The sequence below is a fragment of the Brassica napus genome, chromosome C8, assembly GCF_020379485.1.
Source record: "Brassica napus cultivar Da-Ae chromosome C8, Da-Ae, whole genome shotgun sequence".
In the NCBI taxonomy this organism is placed as follows: domain Eukaryota; kingdom Viridiplantae; phylum Streptophyta; class Magnoliopsida; order Brassicales; family Brassicaceae; genus Brassica; species Brassica napus.
The window spans coordinates 15,399,210-15,425,763 of record NC_063451.1 but is presented as its reverse complement, the minus strand read 5'-3'; the positions used below and the strand labels follow the sequence as shown (position 1 = coordinate 15,425,763).

At 36.1% G+C, this 26,554-nt stretch overlaps 2 protein-coding genes across 3 annotated transcripts in view; one reads left to right on the top strand and one right to left on the bottom strand.

Moving 5' to 3' along the window:
- The first annotated feature begins 5,494 nt into the window (after nucleotides 1-5,494).
- Nucleotides 5,495-26,554, top strand: part of LOC106381944 (protein BREVIS RADIX) — a 36,922-nt gene continuing 15,862 nt past the window's right edge. Inside the window, exons 1-2 of one of the 2 annotated variants that reach the window (XM_013821882.3) lie at nucleotides 5,495-6,202; nucleotides 6,827-6,948. The gene's annotated coding sequence lies outside the window, so the exon portion shown is untranslated. The remainder of the gene's footprint in view (nucleotides 6,203-6,826; nucleotides 6,949-26,554) is intronic. The other variant, XM_048765524.1, reaches the window with a different exon arrangement.
- Nucleotides 19,173-23,645, bottom strand: LOC106378545. Its single transcript, XM_048766763.1, has 5 exons — nucleotides 23,065-23,645; nucleotides 22,290-22,929; nucleotides 20,579-20,714; nucleotides 19,618-19,977; nucleotides 19,173-19,525 (listed from the first exon to the last, which is right to left on the bottom strand). The coding sequence occupies exons 1-5, from the start codon at nucleotides 23,643-23,645 to the stop codon at nucleotides 19,173-19,175; spliced, it is 2,070 nt and encodes a 689-aa protein (XP_048622720.1).

The window sequence follows — 26,554 nt, the reverse complement described above, 5'->3', positions numbered from 1 at the left end:
TCAGGTCCCTACATATGCTCGATACATACTCTTTTTGAGTATTGATGCTTTGATGAACTAATAGAGATCTTTCCTGATAGGAGAAACAATAACAGAGATGCTCATCAGAGGTATTAGTGATATAAAATGTAATATTATAGGCTTTAGCTACAAGCTTTACTCAATGCAAAGGAAAAGACATGAAATTATTGTCACTACTTTATATTGCTTTTCACATAAAACGGGCCATTCTCTAATTTGACAGGAGAAAAGTCCCATGATATATATATACAGCTGTATATACTTCATAATCATTTCTTTTATGTATTGTTCTTGGATGCATTTGTGGTCCCTACTATTTTTGAGTTTAATTAAGCATGTGGCACGGTAGCATGTAATCCCGAGAGATTTAGGTACATAGCTTCTAGAGACCAAGGGAAAATGTTCCAACAATAGAGGAAGTGTCAGCCACTATTTAAGACACTTGATAATTCGAATTATAAATAAATCTTATTTTAAAAATCTCTTGGTTGCTTTGTAGGAAGCAAGCAGGTTATTCTAAAGTGATTGAATACTTTTGATTTTTATCTTATTGAAGAAAAATAGCATGAGATAATGGACGAACCAGAGATTGCGGCTGATGGACTCAAAGTCAACGTCAAGACACTCTGCTGAGTCTGCTCTGCGATTCGCAATTGGAACTCCAGTCCGGTTCTCTAATGATGTTGTTAATAAAACATGTCGAAATCAAGTGTATAGTTCACATGCATAAGCACCATGGTTCATTCCAAACATAGAGTATCTGAAGGATCAGAAGTGCTTCTCACCTACCTACCTCGGTCTTAGGTTCGGTATTATCAATTTTGCATACAATGTTCACTGTTGTAAAGCCGGCACTGATCACCATATTGTAGTGTCTGTGACAGATCATAACACGTTATTGTAAATTTGGGCAATGTTCTCCATCTTCATCAAGATTTTGTTTCCAAATGGTAAATTCTCAGGTACAAAAGACTTGGTCTATATATGGTGTCTGAAAAAGACACAGTGAAGATGAATAAGAGAGGCGAGACAATGTGTAGCAATAATGATCGTAGCGTTAACTTCCATGTACTCTGACAATGTCCCATATTAGTTTCAGTGCTTCAACCACATATTCTCAAATGTTGATGTATCACTATTCCATGTACTCTTACGTAACATGTGTTTGTCATAATGACAGCCGCGTTAACTTCTAATTTCTGATTCACATCTCAGTGTGTCTACATTTTGAAAGTCACATGGAGGAGAAGAAACATGGTATAAAATCCAAACACTTTTTGTATTTTTTCTATGTACGTTTTTTTATAAACTGCGACTGCGAGTAAATCTCACGTGCAGACAAACCATGAATAAATTATACATTGAAAAAAACTAAAAAGAAAAGAAGAGAGAGTCCAAAACCAAGAAGACCATTGTCTATGAATAGGCTGGTTTGCTTCATTCGCTGCATTTCGATTTCCAGCTGACTAGGAAAGAATAAAAAAAGGAAGTTCGTGTACACAAAGTAAGAGATTGACAACTAGATAAAACTGAGAACCTTTGGCGAACAAAAATAGTAGACAAAGAAACACAAAAATATGAAACAGCTAAAACATAGATAACTCTACTACCAAGGTCATCGGATATAGAACAGAAAAACCCCAAAAAAGTTAACCACACACACAACCGAATATAATAATCGGCTAAATTCATCTTCACTATATTTCCAATAGTTCACAACTAGACTAAATGTATGTCTGCAAAATTAGCAATTTATTTATAGTTACCACTACTCTTCCGTTGTTAAGAGTGCAAAGGGTGCATTCTAAATATCCAAAAATATCTTTTCAAAAAATAAAAACATCAAAAAACTTTCACTCGACCTACCAAAATTACAATTATCGTCTGCATCAACCATTTGTGCACAATAACAAATCACAGAAACTAAAAGAATTTAAGACTTATGAAGGATGAAAAACGTATGAAGTCTCCAAATTTATGTTAACATTCAAATATCAAAAAGTACAAGCTAACGCTGCATCCATTATCATTCAGATCATACAGTATACCATGATATATACAATAAAAGAAAATGCAATATAATATGACTAAAGCCTACGTCCAAATAAAATGCCCTTTTTAAAAAAAAAAATAAAGAAAAGAAAATGCAATATACTTTATTATGTTTGGGTTCAAACTTACAATCAACTGCTGTGTTTACCCACTTACAACACATTTCGTAAACCATAAACTTTATTAGCAGCTTCAAACGAACAAATTGAATCATATTAAACTACTATAAGAGGATAAAATACTATAGATCAACAAGAAAATACCATCAAAAGACTAACATATATTCATCTTCATTACTATTATATTCATTTTCCTGTTTATTTATTCTAAATTATTTATATTTATTTAAAGTAAACAAGAATAAAATAATTTGAAAACATTTATAATAAAAATGTTTATCTAAACCGCATCCAAAGATAACAACTAATTTTTTTAAATTAAATATAATATAAAATATAATAATTCACATATTCATAAAAATATAGAATGATTAAAGTTTTAAAAGCACATAAACCGCGCTTAAATTTGTTTTGTTAATCTCCTAAAATATAACTATCATTCTAATGAATATTTATTTTGGTTTGTTATGTTAAAATGTTTGATGTTTTTGGTTTTTCCGGTGAACCAAAAATTACTATTATTTGTTTGTTTTCATGTTATTTTATATAGCTCTGATGTTGAACTAATGGTTTTATATTAGAGTTTCTAAACAGATAATTATTAATGAAAATGAAAAGAAAATTAGTAAGACAAATCATCACACTACAATTTGTTCGATAATGAATAGAAAAATTAAGAAAAAAATATTTTAACTTCAAAAAGAATTAAGTATTTCAGTTGTTATGAATATTTAGTTAGAAGGTGCTCACATCAATGTGCTATGTATATGTAAAAGTCTATAAAGGTGATTGATAAATATATAAATATATTGTTAATTAATATTAAATGATATTTTTGTTCAAAATAACACATGAAAAATAGAATTCTTAAAATAAATTTATTTAAAATAAAATAGGCCTAGATGTTAGTGATTTTTTTTCATATAAAGAAAATCAAATTGTATATGTAAATAGATGGGCACGTATCAAGTATCTGGGTATTTGGAGGCATTCATGTTGATTTGATCCGTAGCCACCTGCATTTCCAATGTCTCACGTATCCAGAAAAATTTTAAAAGTAAATAAAAATTTAAAAATAAATAAAAAATATAATAATAATATAAAATAATAATATGTTATTACAAAAATAAAACATTATTTAACTTTTAAAATTCTAATACATAATATAATAAATTAAATACATAAAAATATTGTAAAAATTACATAAACTATAATATATATAACTTCTATATATAATTCTTTAAGTATATGTATATATATGCATATAACGGATCAGATTGGATATATGTTCCTAAAAATATAGGTATCTGTGATTTGCTTCTTTTTATTATGGATATTTCCTTTTAGTATTTGATTGCTTCATATAGTCACGCATATCTGGATTTTTTTGTTACAGTCAAAATGAATAACGAATCGAATCAAAATTTATGAATATTTTTCCCAGTTTTATCTGTAAAAAATAAAAATAATAATAATATATATATAATATTGTCTTTCAATTCGCTATCCGTTTTGATTCGAACCGAAACATCCGGATAATGTGAGTTTTATTGAAACTCTGCATGTGTGTTTTATACTGAAAAAACGTAAAATACATAGTGTGAACATATTTATGTAGAGTTTGGCTGAGGATCTCTCTACACATTACAATGTTTCTTCTTTAATATATAAGGGATACGAAAAAGTTTCCCACCGTTAGATTTCAGATATTGTTTTCGTGTGCCAACAAAAAAAATTTCAAAGCCAACTTTTTTTAATCCATCTACAATTCATTATGGCATAGTAGCAACTTATTTTTTGTCTTAAAATTTACAGATTTCCACGGGTGACCAGCAAAAGGAAATTGTAATGAATAGAAAATAATTAATTATTTTCTACAGGGGAGCTAATGAGACGTTGGGGCGTTACGCAAGCTTGTGTCTTGTGCGGTGAGATCAATGAAACTAGAGATCATTTGTTCTTTGCGACCCTTACTCATTCATGATCTGGTCCACGCTGACGGAAAAACTGCTGGGCTCGAGATTGAATCCGGACTGGACCAGAACTCTGAATAGTTTGATGAGGAATCGACTCAACAAACATGATGCAATGCTCGCTAAGCTGGCTTTCCAAGCTGCAGTATACTGGATATGGAGAGAGCGAAATGGCAGGAGACATCAGCGACCTCCTAACTCAATTCAGTCTATGACTCACACAATCCGAGTTGAGATTCATAACCGTCTTCTTGCACTGAGACGAAACAGTAATGATGATGAGGGTGAGAAACTCTTGCTGAGATGGACGGAAGTCACGAAAAGAAACTCTGCAACTTTGTTTTGGTTTTACTAAAATGTTTCTGTTTAACCACATAGAGTTCATCTATTGGTTTACTTCATCTCTTTTGGTTTAAAACGTTTAAAACCAAAAGTTTGTAATATTTTCTTTTGTTGATAAATGAATTTAACAGTTCAACAAAAAAAAAATAATTATGAAAAACAATAATTTTTGAGACATAAAAAATAACACCATGTACATAACACATAATATAAACCATTAAAATGAAATTTAACCGGGCACGACCAGAAAATGTAACCGAAAATATAACTATCTAAATCATAATTAAAATCAAGAATTTCATATTCCCATCCAGATCCACGAGTTCAAATTGAACTCGAAATATTATATGATTTCTAACATTGTTATTTAAACAAAACCAAAATAAACTAGAAATTTTATCGGATGTCTAACATTACTATTTGAACCAACCCAAACAAAACTCAATCCAAACCCTAATTCATAAATAACCTAAATATTTATATACTTCATAAACTGAAAACCAAAATTTACTATTGAACTGGAACCAAACCAAAAACAATAAATACAGTATACATGTGAACTAGAGTGTATAAAATATTATCAATCATAAAACTGTAGTTTAAAACATAAATTATAAATAATCTCGCGCAACTGCGCTGGTTAGAATCTACTTTTTAATTTAAAATAAAGTTTGGAGTAATCTTCTCCCAAGCTATTTCATTTTCCATTTTATAAATAAATTAAAAAAAAATTGTATGATATTTACGTTTAAATAAAATTTTATTTTATTTTATTTACTATTCTATTTATTATAAAATGAGTTGGAAGGAAACTCAACTTTAACATGTACTTATTCCATTTCAAAGAAACAACAAATCAAATAATACATTGGAAAAATGCTTTTAGACAATAAATGTACATAGACATATATAACATTTTATAGCCCAATGTTTGTGCTGATGTTATCGTTTATGTCATTATTCAAATTGACATAATATATACTATTGACTAAAGAAATAACTCTTATGATATATAACATTTTTTAGCCCATGTTCTTTACTCATTTAGGAGAAAGATAAAAACAAAAAAAATCCCACACATGATAAGATCTAAAACAAGACAAAACGATGATACAAATAGTATACACAGTATTAAAATTTAAAAAGAAAATGAAAAGAGAAGAGAACCCACAAGGCCACGAGAAAGCAAATGGTGATGCGACCGTTCCCTTGGCCTGTCAAATATATCGTAACTATAACCCGACCCGGTTTCAGCTGTCTTCATCCAATCACTAAATACCACGTAATCTACTTCCAGCACACGTAAGCAATCTCCGTCACCGTGTAGACAACATTGGGCCCTCGCTGCCGTCTCTTAACTAGACCAATTTTCATGTACACACCGTTAAAAAACTCACGGTATTTTCTTGTTTCTTTTATCTGTTAGCGCCGTTATAAATTTGTCTCTCCTCCACGTATAAATACCCAGAGATGCTCTTGTCTCCACTCTTGCTCTTGGTCATAATTTATAGTGAGAAATCAAAATGTCGGAGCTCCGTTTCAGTTCTCGTTTGATTCATTAACCCGAATTCTCCGCCCGTTTTTGTTTGATACTGGAGGAGGCTAGAAGTGGTTTGGTTTGGAGTTTGTCTTGTTCAGTGTGAGTTCGTGAGAGCGGAGATTTGATTCGACTTCGCTGCGAAGAAGACATTTCAGGTCAGTAACCAGCTGTTCTGAGATATCATCATCTTTACTATTTTTCTCGAGAAAAGAAAATCAAAGATTCTTTGCTTGTTTTATTTTTGAAATTTCTCTTCTGTAGAAGCGGTTAAGAAATAAACAGGGTTCAAAAAACAAAAGAAATTGAGATTTTTTTGCAACTGTTTTTAACGATCGATCTTTTCAAACTATTTTTTTGGTAAATAAAAAAAGGATTTTTGATGCCTTTACCTGCTGCATATTTTCATCAACTGTCACTTGATGGATTTGATTTTGACAGTTATGATCCCTCACTTCTCTCTCTCTTTGATTTCATCCTTTTTTTCTATATAAGATCGCAAAAAAGATTAAGTTTCTAAAAATTTCTCCAGTTTCAGATTTCTAAGCATCCATACAGATTTTTTTTCTATAGCTTTCCAGGAAAATTTGTATATATGTTCATCACTTCAAAAGTTTCGCGGGTATTAATTGTTCCCTAATAACATTTTACTTTAAAGAAAAAAAGAATACCGCCGATTTTTTTCTCTGCCATTGTTAAGCTAAATTCATCATCATCAATTGATTTTGTTTCTTTCACATTTACTACGATGAACTCTCTGGAACGCTACTACTCTTCTGCAGCTATCTATAGGCTTAGGCACAGAACACACCCCACTCGTGCCGGCTATCAAAATAAGACCAAATCTTAAAAGCGGAAACAAAAGCAGAGCTACTATAATCAAATTCAGATATCGATAACAAAGGTCAGTAAAACCCATATCCCCATTCAAAACAAATTTAATGCCTTCCGAAAAATCAAATTGAATGCCTGAAAAAAGAATCTTGTTTCAATTTTTTTTTTTTTTAAATTTGCTTTTAATCTCAAGAACACATTCTTGTTGGAATGAAAAACTTTGTTAAAATAGAGAAATTGTTTTAAGTGTTCGAAGAGAAAGTGTTTTGTGTGAAGAAAAAATATTTTTATAACTTAGAAAATGATTTCTTATTACTTCGATGTTTTGTTACAAACTTGAATTCTTTCTTGATCATTCAAAATGAGAAGAGAGTGATGTATTTATAGCTTCAAAAGTACAAAATATCTTACATATTTTAATTCTAAATCTAGATAATTATACTTAAATATCTAAGATTATTTTTCTTTAATTATCTAGAATTTTCTATGAAAATATCTAGATTTTTAACATAAGGAGTGGAAGATTATTCTAGAATTTGGGTTAAGGTTGGGCTAAACATGATTAGTGATTTGTTAGCCCAATAATGTGACCCAAATCAAGTTTACTTCTCAACATCCCTTCTTAAACTTGATTTGGTTACTTCAAGTAAGCTCCTCATTTTGATGAAGTCTTCTCGCTTGAGTGGCTTGGTGAAAATATCAGCTACTAGATCATTTGTCTTCACATACTACAATTGTACATCCATCTTAGTAACACATTTTTGAATGTAGTGATAACGAGTGTTGATGTGCTTACTTCGATCATGAAAGACTGGATTTTTCGCCAATGTTATTACCGACTTGTTATCCACAAAGATCTTCGTTGGCTCCTCTTGTGGTAGGTTCAACTCCTTTAGCAAGTTTCGTAACCAAATAGCATGGCAAACACATGAAGTAGCTGCCACATACTCCGCTTCACAAGTAGAAAGAGTGACAATTGGTTGCTTCTTTGACATCCATGTGAAAGCGGTTTCTCCAATGAAAAACACAAAGCCACTTGTGATTTTCCGGTCATCTACATCTCCACCCCAATAGCTATCGCTATATCCAACAAGCTTGTAATCTTCAAAGATAGAGTAGTACAAGCCAAAGTTGATTGTACCTTTGATAGAGCGTAGGATCCTCTTAACTGTCTTGAAGTGATTTGTTGTTCGATGCTCCATGTATCGACTTACTACTCCAACTGCGTGCATGATGTCAGGTCTTGTGCACGTTAGATATCTTAAGCTTCCAACCAAACTCTTAAAGAGCGTTGGATCGACAGTCTCTCCTTCTTCTTCCTTTGATAAATTGACTCGACATTCCATTGGCGTGCAAACTGGATTTGAGTCATCCATCTTGAACTTCTTAAGCACCTCTTTAGCATAGCCTTGTTGAGTAATGAAGATTCCATTTTCTTCTTGCTTTACTTCAATGCCAAGGTAGTATGACATCATTCCAATATATGTCATCTCGAACTCCTTTGTCATCTCAATCTTGAAATCTTCAAACATAATCGGATTGTTGTCGATGAATATCAAGTCATCCTTATACAAGCATGCAATCAGAATATCATTGTTTTGAGTTTTGATATAAAGTGCATGCTCATATGGACACTTGCTGAAGCCTTTCTCCTTGAAGTACTTATCAATCCGAGTGTTTTATGCTCTTGGTGCTTGCTTTAATCCATAAAGCGCCTTCTTCAGCCTTAAGACTTTGTCTTCTTCTCCTTTGATTGTGTAACCTTGTGGTTGCTCAATGTAGACTTCTTCCTTAAGGTCTCCATTTAAGAAGGTTGATTTGACATCCATTTGATGTATCCTCCAACTATTTTGGGCTGCCAATGAAATGATTAGTCTAACCGTTTCTAAGCGAGCAACTGAAGCAAATACCTCATCATAGTCGATCCCGGCTCTTTGACTATAGCCTTCTGTCACCAATCTTGCCTTGTATCTTTCAACTTCTCCTTTAGAGTTCTTCTGTGCCTTGTACACCCACTTCACACTGATTGCTTTATGCCCATTTGGAAGTGAATTTAACTCCCATGTATCATTCTTTTTGATCGATTTGATTTTTTCATCCATTGCACTTCTCCATGATTTATTTTCTTGAGCTTCTTCAAAGTTCATAGGCTCACAATCCGCAAATAGTCAAAATAAGGTAAGATTGTCTTGATTTTCAGTTACCTCGTAGATGTCTTGTAGACTTCTAAAACGTGGAGTCCTTTCACTTGAACTTTCATCTCCTTGAGAATTTGTTGTTGGTTAACTTGGTTGTCTAGCTGTCTCTTCTCTCGGTTGCTCCACATTCTCTTCTTCAAAGGATAGAAGGAAGTTGTAGTCTTCATTATTTGATCTACAATCCCATTCTCCTTCTTCATCAAAGATGACATTCCGACTAATGATTGTCTTCTTTGTTTCAGGATTGTAGAGCTTGTAGCCTTTGGAGTTAGTGTCATACCCAATGAAGATGTACTTCTCACTTTTATCATCTAGTTTGCTCCGCTTCTCGTCTGAACATGAGCTTGAGCAATGCTTCCAAAGACTCTTAAGTGTGAGACTCCAGGCTTCCTTCCGCTCCAAGATTCTTGTGGTGTCTTTTCTAGAACACTCTTTGTTGGATAACGGTTTGATATATAAACCGCACAAGCAACTGCTTCTGCCCACAACTCCTTTGGTAGCTTCTTACTTTTGAGCATGCTTCTTGCCATCTCAAGTATTGTCCTATTCTTTCTTTCCGCTACTCCATTTTGTTTAGGGGTTCTCGGCACCGTAAATTGTCTTCGGATGCCATTATTTTCACAATGCTTCAGAAACTCCTTAGACATGAATTCTCCTGCTCGATCCGACCTCATGGATTTGATCTTAAGGTCACTTTCCTTCTCAACATGGGCTTTAAACTTTTTGAAATTTAAAAAACACTTCTGATTTTTGTTTCAAAAAGTAAACCCATGTTTTTCTTGAAAAGCCATCAATAAAGAGAAGGAAGTAGTTACTCTTACCAAGTGAACTTGGTTCGATCGGTCCACATACATATGTATGTATGAGTTCTAGTGACTTTCTTGCTCTTGTCTCCGACTCCTTTGGAAAACTCATCTTGAATTGCTTTCCAAGTAAGCAACCTTCACACACTTGATTTGGATGATTGATGCAAGGTAATCTTTTCACCATTTCTTTCTTGGAAAGTAGCTTGATATCACTCAAATTACCCTAAGGAGTGAATTACTCTCTCAAATAAGAAGTTAAGATGCAGTACTTAGGGATCGAATCCACAAGGACTCTAGGATTACTCAACATATCTAAGGGATTAGAAATAAATATAGACTAAGAGGTTTGATTGTTTAAAAGCAGTAAATGATAAGTCGAACAAGACAATTGTTCGGCGGTTTAAGTTGAAGTTGTTGTAAGGATGGGAAAACAGCTAGACTTAGGCAAATTCTTAGGTATGAAAAGCATGCAACTTAGTTTAGACTAAAGGGTTTGACGGTTTTTGAACTCAAACAATGGTAAAACCAGATAAGATTTCATTACTAGATCTCGGATCTCAACTGTCGTCTTTTGATCTCGAGAAAGAGTCGATCGATGTGACTTGATGCACATCGTTCGATACACCTTTCAAACAATCGATCGACACAACGATAGTCGCGTCGATCGACGGTTCTTCAAGCAAGTTTTTCGAGCGGGTTGAAGCTGTTCTCTAACCTTCTAGACCAACTCTCGTTGTTACCTAGTCAGTTAAATCACGCTGGCTATTTCAGGTATTGAGGGTAACGGTTGGTTATCTCAATTAATCCTAAGATCTAAAATGAGGGTGATCAATCCTAATTTTAGCATTAAGCTCAACAAGCATGAAAGAACAATCAAAACACCTTTTTAACAGTCTTATTAGCAGCACATACTTTCAACCTTTATGAGAAACCTAAATTTAACAATTCAGTTTACTCAGACATATTCATGAGAGACAAAGTCATGATGGTTTGAATAAAACTCAAATGAAATATTGAACACAGAAAGTAAGAGTAATAGAAATAAAGGAGTTCAAGATCTTCTCTGTTATGCAGTCTCAGATCTATCTCTCCAATCCTAAGCTCTTCTAATGGTAGCCAAAATGCTTCTTCTCCTCACTAGGTCTTTTAGCCAGTCTGCCTCTAAAATGATACAAAACCCTAGTACATATAGCCTCACAGACGGCTAAGGGCCTATGTTGCAATTAATAAACTTTATGGGAATGAAGTCTTCTAATTTCGTGATTAATCCTCGAGTGATCCAATATTGATCGATGATGCTGAATGGCTGTCGATCGATTTTAATTGGCTCCGGTCGATCGATATTGCTCTTCAAGCATCGATCGATTCTCTACGCGTAAAAGTACTCCAAAGTGTCCGAAAAGCATCATTTCTTTCTATCAAGTAACTGAACCTGTAATTGCTTTGAAAAGACTCTAAAACATGATAAATATATCTTAGAACACTTATATACCATGACTAAAAATGGGTGAAATCCATGGTATATCAACTCCCCCAGACTTATCATTTTGCTTATCCTCAAGCAAAACAAACAGACAGTCTCTCTGAAAGAGGTTTGAAAATAGCTGGGGCTCACAGATTCAAAACATAGAAGTCATCACCTCTACAATATCGCATTCCACACCTAATCACAAAAGCACATTATGCAATATCCTAGCTTAGCAACCAAATTCATCTAGCCAACAACTTAGCAAATCTTATCTGACATTCCCCTTGACCAACCTCATTTCTTAGCATAAATAAAAGTGCAGGCTTTACCTTGGGAGTATCGATCACAGGATTCAAAGATTTTCAAACAAGTATCTGGATCTGCAGGTAAAAGTTAGTTCCTATATTTTCTCTCTACTAATTTCTCTCTTTAGTCAAAGTCTGCTTATATTGCAAGATCAATGACCAAGATTGGACAGGCTTCCATGAATCAAAACTTAATGGTGGTTGCCACCAAGTCTTGGTCACTGCTTTTTGACTTATATCCAAGAATTCATATGAATCGAGCCTTGAAGATTGCCGCCACCAAGTCCCGTTCGAATTCTTTTTGTTGGAATCCTTATGAAGCAAGCCTTAATAGTTGTAGCCACCAAGTCCTGTTCGGATTCCACCTAACTAACACTTATTATATATATATATATATATATATATATATATTTATTTATTTTTTTTTTTTTTTTTTTGAAAATAAATATCTCTACCTATAAATCTAGGGTCGAAATAGAGAGAGAAAATGTGATAAATCTACACAAGGATTTACCTTCCAGACTTGTTTGAAGAATCTGATCCCATGTATACCAAGCCCAAGACAAGCAGTTGTGTCAGGTTTAGTGTTGGAGGTTAGCTTTGGTTCTTTCAAACAAGCTAGGCAAGTGTGTATAGTTGACAGGTTGATCCACTTTAGCATCTTTAGTACTATCTACAATCAGTAAATCTAGAATGGTGCTAAAAGTGGTTAGAAATTCAAGTAGAAATCATAAGTTCATAGTCCCCTTCTTAACTCAATAAAATTATTTTTGAAAAGATTTTGACAAAACTCAAGAAGATGGTGTTAGTACTACCTCCCCCAGACTTAAATTACACCGTCTCGGTGTAAAGTGTCCAAAGGTGGTGATAAGCAAAGTTAGATGTTCGAGATGTTAAAGCAAAGTGTTGTACCTCTCTGTCCCGCACATCGATCGATACCATACTTTCTGTGTTGATCGATGGCGAGGAACAAAAAATTATGCGTCATGTCTGGAATCGAACTCATATAATCTGTCAGTGTGGTTAGCTCTGTCAGACACTCCAAACATAAGAAATAAGTAAACAGTCTCAAACATAAAGCATAGATATGTCTAAAATATAAATCCTACAAGTTCAAAAAATAGAAAAGAAAACAAGTTCATAAGGGAAAGAGATAGAAATGGGAGGACTAGTCGGTGTCCTCGCTGGTCTCGTCGTGGCTCCCGGACGAAGGATCCCTGCGCTGCCTAGAAGGTCCTCCTGCTGCTGGTGAGTGAGCTCTGATGGTCCTCCTGCTCGTGAAGGATACTCGAGCCCAGATGGCACGAAGAGCATCCACAACTACCCTCTGAAAGTCTATCTGATCGCGCATAGGGATGTCTGGTATGATCGGGAAATCAGGAAGAGGTGCCTCCGGTGGTCCTTGTGTAGCTCTGGCTCGACGCACTCCGGGATGTCTGCGCGGGATAGCTGGAAGATCGCGGAGGAGCTGGGAATCGGGAACCGGAGCCTATCAATCTTGTCATCGAAGTCTGTGATCATCCTGTTCGGCATCGGCAGTAGACGGTGCTGGTTCCCGATCCTAAAACTCCAGAGAAGTTCCTCCTTAAGCCAACCTGAGTTCATCAGGTGTTTCTCGTCCAAGAAGCGGTGGGAGCGGTCGGCTGTGCGCGGGTCTAGGCGGATGCCTAGATACTTAAAAATTGGTGTCAGCAAACTCCCAACCATCTCCTTCTTCCTGCCTTTCCCCGTGAAGGGCTTTTTCTTCAGGTCCACCAAGTGTGCAGCAAAAGTGGCTTCGAGGTTTGGGGTCACCACGTCGTCGTTCTCATCGAGATGAGTCAGGTTCACCAAACTGTTTACTCCACAGAAGAGTAGTGTAAGCTCCTGTATCCTGACCTTGTTGGGCTCCATCTTGCAAACCAACGTGTTTGCAAGAGCCCGTAGAAAGTACCTGAGGGTGGGGTAACGAATGTCTGTCTGCGTAGCGGAGTTTGAGTCCCACGCCCCCGTGCCGATTATCTCCCAGAATCCGTTGAGGCCTAGGAAGGGTGGAATCTTGCTCGCAGCTGCATCCTCCTGGAAACCGTAGATGCGGCAGATCTCGGGGATGGAGATCCTGTATCGAATTCCCCTGGCAAAGAAGGTCAGTGTACCACCTCCTGCTACTCTCGCCTTCGAGGTGCTGTAGGTGAGCTCGACTGTGGCCATAAACTGTCTGACCAAGTCGACGTGGAGATCGTATGCGCGAGTGGCCATGGTGCCAAGTCCGAGCTGCGTGATCATCTCCCTGATGTCTGTCTCGATCCGGAGCTTCCGTAAGATGTATGGGTCGATGAACCATGTGGGCTCGATAGAGACGCCAAGCCAAGCATTGTAGAACAAGCTGTCGTAGTCTTCCCACTCGTCCTTGAGCACGCGGTTGATGCACTCCTTGCTGTTGACCGCTTTCTTCAAGTCAGCGAACTCCTCGAATGTGTCGATGGGTGTTTTGTCGTCACGAGGCCAAGGATCGCGGTGCTGTATTGAGGTGCTAGCTTCATCGTATCTCCTCTTCGTCCTCCTCTCACGTCTTTCTGCATCTGCGTCTGAGCTCATCTGAAAACAAACAGAAAAGAGAGTAGAAGTGAGATAGTGTTGTCGATATATTGTGATATCGATCGATGAAGTATGTGAGATATCGATCGATATATGTCGTTAAGAATTAGTCGACAATAGGGGTATCGATCGACGCTTTAGAGTTCGCATCGATCGATGTCGAATTGCGAAACCTGCAAAGATCACTCAATTCCAAATCGCACTTTCAAGGCATCAACAGCAAAAAATCCACAATCCTAACACTAGATAATCATTAGAAACTCCAAAACCATCCCAAATCCGCGCCTAATCGTAAGTTCTAGTTCATCTCAAAACTCAACTCTAAAAATTCCTAACAAAAGAGAGTTTCGAAGTCAAGCCTTGTAGATCGGGTGAGTGAATGAACTAAACAGATAGAGAATGAGAAATCGAGTGGATTAGGGCGAGAGACGTAGGAATTCCGTGAAGAATCGAGAGAGAAAAGAGAGGTTTTGATTTCGTCAGGGTTTAGCGAATGAGAGGAGAAAGAAGCGGATGTCGAGTTAAATGAGGTTAACCCTCGATATGTCTGCATCGATCGATGGCAAGACAGTTACATCGATCGATATTTCTCCAAATAAACTACTCTTGATTTCTATTACTCCTAATATTTTACTAATAATAAGATATAAATATAAATATAGATATAAATAAAAATATAATTAAAATTTTTTTTTTAGCCAAGAAAATGGGTTGCCTCCCATTCAGCGCTTAAATTTTAAAGTCTTTAGCTCGACTTCCTGAATAAACTAGTTATCAGGGGGTTCTAGAATAATGGGCTGATTTGCTGACGGTTTGGCCCAATAATGTTTCACTCGTTGGCCGTCCACTGTAAACTCACCCCCTTTATCACTTTTTAGAGTTATGGTTCCGGAGGGTTTTACTTCTGTTACTGTGAATGGTCCGGACCAACGAGATTTAAGCTTTCCAGGAAATAGCGTTAGCCGAGAATTATAGAGAAGGACTTGATCATCCGGTTCAAAGTGTCGGGATAAGATCTTCTTATCGTGGTACGCTTTAGTCCTTTCTTTATATAGTTTCGAATTCTCATAGGCTAAATGTTTGACTTCATCAAGCTCGTTAAGCTGGATGATTCTCCTTTCAGCAGCAGGCTTTATATCAAAATTCAGAAGTTTAGTGGCCCAAGCTGCTTTATGCTCCAGTTCGACTGGTAAATGACAGGATTTGCCATCAAGGAGGTGGAATGGTGTTGTTCCCAACGGTGTCTTATAGGCGGTCCTGTAGGCCCAAAGTGCATTATCTAGTTTCCTAGACTAATCCTTTCTGGAAATTCCTATAGTTTTCTCTAGAATTTCTTTGATTTGCCGATTAGAGACTTCTACATGTCCACTGGTTTGTGGGTGTTAGGGCGTAGCTACTCTATGCTGAACACCGTTCTTTTTAAGCAATATATTCAAAGACCTTATAGATGAAATGGGTTCCACCGTCACTAATGACTATTCTAGGAACTCCAAACCACGGAAAGATTATGCTCTTGAAAAGCTTAATAACTACAAATGCGTCATTGGTTGGGGAAGCTACTGCTTCAACCTATTTGGATACGTAGTCTACAGCGACTAGTATATACTTGTTTTCGTATGAGGATGGGAAAGGACCCATGAAATCTATCCCCCAGCAATCAAAGACTTCTACTTCCAGAATGAACTTCTATTCCATTTCGTGTCTTTTGTTGATTTTTCCTCGTCTTTGGCATCTATCACATTGTGTTATAAATGCATGGACATCGCGAAAAGTCGTCGGCCACCAGAATCCTGCTTGAGGGATTTTCGAAACTGTTTTGTAGGTGGCAAAATGTCCTGTATAGTCAGATCCATGACATTGGTATATAATGTCCAGAATTTCAGCTTCAGATACGCATCGTCTGTATATCCCATCAGAGCCATGCCTGTTGAGGTATGGTTCATCCCAATGATATCTTCTAACTTCTGTGAAGAATTTATTCCTCATATACCCCTTGAGTTCTTCAGGCTCGACTTCGGCTGCCAAATAGTTGACTATATCAGCATACCAAGGTCGATCTTTCGAGTTCCTACCAATTGCGTGCACCTCTCGTTGCGATTCTTCATCAGGTGTGAGATTTATCTTATCACCAGCAACATTAACCTTTATGTCAATATTTATTTTTATAGACGAGGTGTCGTGATTGTGGTTACTAGGGAATCGAGGCGTTGCGATACTGTCATTATCGATCGATGTATCACTTCTAGAATCGATCGATATGTTCTCTTTCGCATCGATCGATGTCTCATCGGAAGTGAGAGATATTTGACCTACGAAAGATGTGTCTATTTGTGCAACGTTCTCTGTTGGGAAGAAATCGTCTATAGGGACGTTATCCTCTATTCTGATTCGAGAAAGATGGTCAGCGACTCCATTATCTACTCCTCGTTTATCTTTAATTTCAATATCAAACTCTTGGAGTAGTAAAATCCAGCGTATGAGTCGAGGTTTTGCATCTTTCTTTTGCATCAAATATTTAATGGCAGCGTGGTCAGTGTGAACTATCACACGTGTGCCAATTAGATATTGACGGAATTTTTCAAATGCATAAACTACGGCGAGTAGTTCTTTTCTGTTGTTTCATAATTCCGTTGCGCTTCATCAAGCGTACGACTGGCGTAGTAGATGGCATGCAGCTTTTTATCTTTTCTTTGGCCCACAACTGCTCCTATCGCAAAATTACTCGCATCGCATATGATCTCGAAAGGGAGATTCCAGTCGGGGGCTTGAACGACGGGGGCAGTTATAAGGGATTTTTTTAAATCTTCGAAAGCTTTCATGCATTCTGGGGTAAAGTCGAACTTTACTTCCTTGCACAAGAGGTTATTTAAAGGTCTAGCAATTTTGCTAAAGTCTTGTATAAACCTCCTATAAAATCCGGCGTGTCCGAGAAAACTTCGTACGTCTTTAACATTTTTGGGTGCTGGTAGACCAGTCATCACTTCGATTTTATCTCTATCTACCTCTATACCAACGACGGAAACCTTATGTCCTAATACGATGCCATCGTTAACCATAAAATGGCATTTTTCCCAATTTAGGACAAGGTTCTTTTCTTCGCATCTTTCCAAGACCTTGCATAAATTATCGAGGCAACTCTTAAAATTTGATCCGTAGACTGAAAAGTCATCCATAAAGACTTCCATAAAGTCCTCGATCATGTCTGTAAAAATTGACATCATGCAACGTTGGAAAGTGGCGGGAGCATTACAAAGGTCAAATGGCATTCTGTGATACGCAAATGTTCCATAGGGGCATGTAAAGGTTGTCTTTTCTTGATCATCCGGATGTATGGGAATTTGAAAAAATTCAGAATATCCATCGAGAAAACAATAATACTGGTGATTGGCTAAACGCTCCAGCATTTGATCAATAAAGGGCAGGGGAAAGTGATCTTTCCTAGTAGCGGCATATAATTTCTTATAGTCGATACACATCCGATGTCCAGTGACGGTACGAGTCGGGATGAGTTCATCGTTTTCGTTCTTCACTACTGTAATACCTCCCTTTTTGGGTACAACATGTACGGGGCTTACCCATTTACTATCCGAAATAGGATAGATAACTCCAACATCCAGAAGTTTAATAATTTCATTTTTGACTACTTCCTTTAGATTCGGATTTAATCTCCTTTGTTGTTCTATCGACGTTTTTGCATCATCTTCCAAATGAATACGGTGCATGCAAAGATCAGGAGAAATACCAGAAATATCATCGAGAGAATACCTGATTGCTTACCTGTACTTGCGTAGTTTATTTAATAATAACGCAAGTTCTCCGCTAGTGAGGTTGGCGTTGACAATAACAGGGTAGGATTGGTCATAAAGAAATGCATATTTAAGACCACTGCAGAGGGGTTTTAATTCAACCTTTGGTGCTTTGTCTTTAGACCAATTAGATAGTGAAGATGGTTGTCGATCGATGGCCTCTCTGAGATATCGATCGACGATAATGTCTGAATCATCAACTTCTTCGACGTTCGAAACCTCAATACTTGCATTCATCAGTCGCACGTAATCGTCTGTCCTATTATCTATGCTGAAAATTTCTTTTTCCACATGGGTAAGAGCATTTTCTAAGGGGCCGTCTGAGCACATGTCTATGAAAGATTCCTTATCCAGCTCAAAAACTTCTTCCACATAAAAGGCTTGGTCATCTATCAAGGATCGCTTGATTAGCTTTTCCATATCAAAGGTCATCGAGATGTCCCCGATGTTCAAATTTAATCGTCATTCTTTCACATCAATGATCGCTCCAGCTGTAGCTAGGAATGGCCGACCCAGAATGAGGGGGTCTTTTGGTTCATGTCTGTATTTTAACACAACAAAATCCGTAGGCATGAAGCAATTATTAATTTTTACGGGAACGTCTTCGAGAATCCCTTCAGGTACTCTGATAGACCGATCAGCTAGAACCAAGGTTATCGGAGTTGACATAAACTCGTTATATCCCAAGGTTAATACGACGGAATAAGGCATAAGATTTACGCTAGAGCCAAGATTACATAGTGATCGAGGAAAACGCGTGTTCTGTATATTGCAATCTAGGACGAAACTACCAGGATCAGGCCTTTTAGTTGAAGTTTCTCCTTGAATCATGGCACTTACTTCCTCTGACACCATCATCACGCTTTTTTCCGCAGTTGGATAATTTGGAGACGTCATATCCTTCACATACTTCTTTATCGAAGGTGCTATTTTCATAGCATCACTAAGGGACATCTCCATAGTAATTCTATCCAATGCTTTCTTGCAGATCACATTTTCTAATGATTTCTTAGTCTGCGTTTTAGGAGGAAAATGGGGTAGGGTTCTAAAGACTCTTTCAATCGTTGGTTCGGGTTGAGTAGAACGTCGATCGATAGGGTTATTTGAATGTTGATCGACGACAGGCTTCACCGGTCAATCGACGTGGTTACCATACTGTCGATCGATTTCGGCCACAATTTTTGAATCGTCTTCTACTTCTAAGTCTATAGTCTTTTCCTCATTTTTTTCAGCGGTAGACTTCCTGTTTTCGCGAGAAGGTTTTGGGTCAGGGTCATCAAGAAGTATAGGCTGAGAATTGCTCTTGCCTGTTTCATCATCATTGGCAGAATTGCCAATTTCGGTTTTGTTCTTCGTGTTTGTCGCGAGACGTTTTCCGCTACGCAACACTATGGCATTGACTTGACGTCTCGGGTTTAAATCAGTTCTCCCGGGAAGACGTCCTGTTTCTCTTTTAATGGCAGTCGCAATTTCAGCTACTTGACTTTCTAATTTTCGGATAAGTTCACTCAAAGAGCTTTCTCCATTAACTTTCCGTAAACCATATTTATTTTTCCGTAAAAATCTGACTTTGTTTTACGGTTGCCAGTAAGTGCTTGTCTGATATTGAACTTTTCCTTGTCTTCTAATTGATTTTTCATATCAGACAAGGCATCATTTTCGATCTGGGCTATATCAGATCGGTGTTGATTCTGAAGAAAAGAGTGAAGCGAATTGAGGGAATTCTGGATCTCTACCAAATCTGAATTATCTTCTGAATTTAACGAATTTCCTACTTCTTCATCCATCTTTTCATAGGATTTTTCCGTTGCTACATTTTCGATAAGGCGTCTAGCATCTTCGGGACTCCTAGTGACAAAATTTCCTTCACTCACCGTGTCGAGTGTAGTTTTGTAGCTCAAGTTAACACCTCCATAGAAGATGTTAAGGAGTTGTGGTTCTGAATAACCATGGTGGAGACATTCAAGTTCATAGCTCCTGAATCTTCCCAGGCGTTTTTAAACGATTCACGTGGATCTTGGCGGAATGTAAATATTTGTTTCCTTACTTCCGAATAGTGATCATCATCGAAAAATTTCTTAAGGAAGGCGTTTCTAATCTCTTCCTAACAAGTAAGGGATCCTGTTGCTAAACAGTTTAGCCATCTGAGAGCTTCTCCCTCTAGGGAAAATGAGAATAGTTTGCAACGATTGTATTCGTCTGGGATTAATTCTTCCAAACCTTCGATGTGATCTTGCGGGTGCTCAGAGAGAGATCCACGGAATGGGTTTCGACGAACCATACAGTAGTAATCTGCGTTGAACTTAGATTTCTTGGTATCGTCTCCTGGTTTTTTATAGCGGACCTATTGGAATAGGTTCTACCAGGGTCTAGGTAGTCTTGCAAAGGCAATCTTATCTCTTCACCTTTTATCAAGGTGAGATTTATCTTAACAGGGATTTCAGTCCCCAGTTTAGTTTGGCTAGTCTCAGTGCTCAATTAACCTATTGGTTCAGTTTAGACTACTTCCTCATTAATAAGCTCGGTAAGAGAAGACTTACCTGCTTCCGGCTTGGCGGTGTCGATCGATGTCGGGAGCTCTGTGTCAGTCGATTCTTCGGTCTCCACGTCGCTCGATAACATTACATCTTCGTTGATCGATGCTCGGTCGAGTTCTATGTTCTCCATTCTTAGTGTCTGCGTAGACAGGGAAAGAAAGAAAACTTAGCAAGTGTTTCGTAACAAGTCTATACTAAATTCTAAATTAAATCTAATGGTAATAAGAAAGAGTCCCCGGCAACGGCGCCAAATTTGATATCACTCAAATTACCCTAAGGAGTGAATTACTCTCTCAAATAAGAGGTTCAGATGCAGTACTTAGGGATCGAATCCACAAGGACTCTAGGATTACTCAACAGATCTAAGGGATTAGAAATAAAGATAGACTAAGAGGTTTAATTGTTTAAAAGCAGTAAATGATAAGTCGAACAAGACAATTGTTCGGCGGTTTAAGTTGAAGTTGTTTTAAGGATGGGAAAACAACTAGACTTAGGCAAATTCTCAGGTATGAAAAACATGCAACTTAGTTTAGACTAAAGGGTGACGGTTTTTGAACTCAAACAATGGTAAAACCAGATAGGATTTCATTACTAGATCTCGGATCTCAACTGTTGTCTTTTGATCTCAAGAAAGAGTCGATCAATGTGACTTGATGCACATCGTTCGATACACCTTTCAAACAATCGATCGACACAACGATAGTCGCGTCGATCGACGGTCTTCTAGCAAGCTTTTCGAGCGGGTTTGAAGCTGTTCTCTAACCTTCTAGACCAACTCTCGTTGTTATCTAGTCAGTTAGATCACGCTGGCTATTTCAGGTATTGAGGGTAACGGTTGGTTATCTCAATTAATCCTAAGATCTAAAATGAGGGTGATGAATCCTAATTTTAGCATTAAGCTCAACAAGCATGAAAGAACAATCAAAACACCTTTTTAACAGTCTTATCAGCAGCACATACTTTCAACCTTTATGAGAAACCTAAATCTAACAATTGGGTTTACTCAGACATATTCATGAGAGACAAAGTCATGATGGTTTGAAACAAACTCAAATGAAATATTGAACACATAAAGTAAGAGTAATAGAAATAAAGGAGTTCAAGATCTTCTCTGTTATGCAGTCTCAGATTTATCTCTCCAATCCTAAGCTCTTCTAATGGTAGCCAAAATGCTTTTTCTCCACACTAGGTCTTTTGGCCAGTCTGCCTCTAAAATAATACAAAACCCTAGTACATATAGCCTCACAGACGGCTAAGGGCTTAGGTTGCAATTAATAAGCTTTATGGGAATGAAGTCTTCTAATTTCGTGATTAATCCTCGAGTGATCCAATATTGATCGATGATGCTGAATGGCTGTCGATCGATTTTAATTGGCTCCGGTCGATCGATATTGCTCTTCAAGCATCGATCGATTCTCTACGCGTAAAAGTACTCCAAAGTGTCCCAAAAGCATCATTTCTTTCTATCAAGTAACTGAACCTGTAATTGCTTTGAAAAGATTCTAAAACATGATAAATATATCTTAGAACACTTATATACCATGACTAAAAATGGGTGAAATCCATGGTATATCATAGCTCTACGCTTTCAAAGTTGAGATGCCCAAATCGAAGATGCCAAAGCCAAGACTCTTCCTTGTAGCACATCTTGAGACACCTTGCGATGTCATGTTGAATGTTTAGAAAAAAACATTCTATTACTTGACATCGGCACCTTTGTGATGAGATTATTTTCTTTATCTCTTAAAGAAAGACTATTATCCTTTAGTCGAATGTCATAACCTTTCTCTAAGAGTTGTCCTAGGCTCAAGATGTTGGTCTTCATGCTTGGAATGTAGTAAACGTTGTAAATGAATTGATGATTTTCATTCTTCAAGCGGATGAGAATATTTCCTTTACCTGTCACTTCCATCTTCGATTCATCTCCCAAAGCCACATTGGTTTTCACCGATTCATCAAGCTCCACAAACATGCTCTTATTCCCACACATGTGATTTCTTGCACCACTATCAAGGTACCACTTGTGAACCTCATTTGGTTCATTCTTCTTGTAAGCCATCAATAGCATATCTTTTTCTTTACTCCTTTCTTCAACATAGTTGGACTTCTCTTCAATTCTATTGTTGTTTGGAGTTTTGCATTCAGAAGCATAATGTCCAAATTTCCCGCAACTATAGCAGTTGATGCTTGATTTATCGTACCTTGATTTTGTATTTCCTCTTCCACGACCTCTTGATGAATTATCTCCTCTTTGGTTAAATTTTTCTTCACATGGTCTCCAACCTCGTCCATCACCGACCTCGTCCTCGGAAATGACTACCACCACGTCTCGGATGATTTTGGCCACTTTCTTCCTTTTGATCAATTCTCATCTCGAGAAATTGCTCCACACTATCTTCTTTCTTCTTCTTCTTCTTCTTCTTCTTCTTCTTCTTCTTCTTCTTCTTCTTCTTCTTCTTCTTCTTCTTCTCTTTTCTTCATAAGCTTGCAGTGATCCAAGAAGTTGCTCCATCATCATAGTCTCCAAGTCTTTTGTCTCTTCAATCACGGTGACAATATGCTCAAATTTTGAATCCAACGATCTAAGAACTTTTTCCATGATTCTCACCTCATCTAACTTCTCACCATTTCTCTTTAGATTATTAGTAACAATCAAGACTCTTGAGAAGTAATCTGAGATGAGTTCTCCTTCCTTCATTTGTAATGCTTCAAATTCTCCTCTTAGAGTTTGAAGTCGTAACTTCTTAACTTGTTCTGTTCCCTTGTAAGATGTCTGAAGCTTCTCCCATGCTTCCTTGGACGTCCTTGCACCAGCAACCTTCTCAAATGTATCTTCATCTAATCCTTGATAGATTAGACAGAGAGCCTTCTTGTCTATCTTCCTTGAATCTCTCAAACCATCTATTTGTGTTTGACATAAGCCACCATCATTCTCCGGTTCAACGAAGCCTTTCTCGACTATCTCCCACACATCATGTAATCCTAGGATAGCCATCATCCTAAGACTCCAATTTTCATAGTTGCTCTTTGTGAGCAATGGAACTTGAAAGGGAACACCACTATTTGCCATCTTCGAAAGGAACTTGTAGTTCTGATACCACTTGCTGGAATGAAAAACTTTGTTAAAATGAAGAAATTGTTTTAAGTGTTTGAAGAAAAAGTGTTTTAGGTGAAGAAGAAAACTTTTTATAACTTAGAAGAAGATTTCTTATTACTTGGATCCTTTCTTGATCATTTAAAATGAGAAGAGAGGGTAAATATTTATAGCCTCCAAATTAAAAAATATCTTACATATTTTAATCCTAAATCTGGTTAGTTCTACTTAAATATCTAACATTGTTTTTCTTTAATTATCTAGAATTTTCTATAAAAATATCTAGTTTTTTAACTTAAAGAGGTGGAAGATTATTCTAGAATTTGAATTAAGATTAGGCTAAACATGATTAGTGATTTGTTAATCCAATAATATGACCCAAATCAAATTTACTTATCAACGATTCTTCCTAATTCGTGATTGCTGAAAAAAAAAAAATTCTGAGTATGGTAGAATACAGTCATTATCTGTAGCTTTCATCTCTCGACACGCTTTAGATTGGTCCATCAACACACAAAGGAACCCTAAATATAGAAACTAAACTCTTTTTCTTTTTCTTTTTCCATACACGTGACTGTCAAGATTCCATTTTCTTGATTATTTTCTTTTCCAGTGGTTCCAATGGTGTTCATATTTTTTTTTATATTTGTTTTCTTGTCTTGAATGGTGTTAAACACGAGGAGAATCTGAACCATATTATTTGATTCTATTCTCTCGAATAATATAATCTTATTTTAAAATGTCATCAATTTCAGGCTCGGCTACTGCAAAAATGCTTTATTCTTCCAACTTTTGATATGTTACTTGAGCGATGGGCTCTTTGCTGCAAACACAAGCATTTCTTTCAAACCATCTTATATATTAAAATATAAGTAACAATCTTAATTCATGTGTGATTTTTTAAAAAATGGATCTAATGGATCTATTTCTACAAAGTCATGTTACATTTAATTTATAATCTTATCATTTAAATTTTGGGTCTACCATAAATTTTTAATGGGCTATCAATAATTAGATTTAAACAATAGATGATCTATTGAATTTATAGATAGTATAAATTAAATAGATATAATTTAATGTTGTAATACTATACCTCCATATGTTAATTATTTAAATATTTGTCGATGTTAACTTTTAAAATTATAAAGTTTTTTTTAAATAACAAAAATCATATTATCTAACAATGATCAATGTTTACTACCTTAAACTAATGAAAACAAATTTTAAACTATATAGTTTATTTAAACATTAAATAAAAACTAAATGTTTAATTATTTACTCGATAATATAAATCTATGAAGGGAAAAGTTTATTTTTAAAAAAAATTTCTAAATTTGTGAAATGTTACAATATCTTTGAATATGACAATAAAATAATATTTTATTAATCTTTATATATAGTTACGATTTTAATAATGAAATAATAATCCGAAAATATATATATATATATAAGAAGATACAAATACATGTGAAAGTTTGAAACAATCTATTCAATGAAAGAATATACTGTAAACTTATTTTGTTTTAAAAATTGATAGACACATATCTATTATAATATATACCAATTTAGAATTGAAAACAAAATGTTTATATAAAAATAAATGAAAACAAAAACCCGCGCGACATCTAGTTTTTAATTAAAAAAGGATAGACAAGCATTTGTATCTATTATCATCATCTTTTAAATATTCTGTTACTTGTAAATAAATTATATCTAACATTTTTGGTGCTTGGACTTGCAAAATTTTGTTGACAAAAAAAAGGACTTGAAAAATTTTAAAGTTATTTTTCAGGGTTAACAAAAAAAATCACAATTAAAAAATTATTCCCTCACTGGGGTCCTATCCTCTGATCCCCAAGTTCTGTCTCTTTTCTAGTTCCAACATCTTTCTTTAAAAAAGGGAAAACTGTTTAATTTTGTTATAAAAGTAATGAAAAAGTCTATCTTTATTCATAACATAGAGGTTCCTTATATAGAAGATTACACCATCATAGATAACTGGAAATATTACAAATCATAATCTCTTGGTTATGAGCCATCCACAATCTGGTTCATAACACTCTCCATTGGATGTCACAACCATTTAGAGCTTGTAATGTGTTTTAATGTTGCCTCATTAAAACCTTACCAGGAAAACCCAATTGGGACAAAACCATGGTGAAGGAAAAATGGTACAACACACATTACTCCCCCTGATTTGGACATTACTGAAGGTCCCTTGGACCTGTCTTATTTTCTGCAATCCGTTAGGTGATGAAGATCTTGGGCAGAATATGCTTCGTCCTCGAACATGATAGTTGGTTCTTCTTTACCATCGGCTATGCCACAATCTGATCGAACATATTGAGTCATCGACCTCAAATACACACATACGAAATCTTGGATGATGTTGCTGTGATATGCGTGTACCACCATGTGTAAAACATAACCTGTCTGAAAACAAATCAACAAAACCAAATAACCCCTCTTTAGGCTGATTAGTATAAAATAAACCAAAATCAAAGGCTTCTTCATCGTCCTTCTTATGGACCAATCAGATCAGTGTCTAAAACAAGACTTTTGCATCGTCCATCTCAGGACTAAATTGACTTCTTTATCGTCCACCTTTGGACTGAATGGATCAGTGTCCAAAACAAGTGATCTCACGCCCATGTACTAGATAATGGGTGAGACTGGTCTATATTAAATCTCTTGAGTACTATTTTCTGTATATACTATTTGATGCACACGGATTTCATTGTTAATGTACTCAAGTTGTAATCCCAAACAAAACTTTGTTTTCCAAGATCTTTTTTCTCAAACTATTTCTTGAGATATTCAACTGTTTGGAAAATTGTATCCAGAGGTTCCTAGGATATTCAGATCATATACTTTGATGATTATCA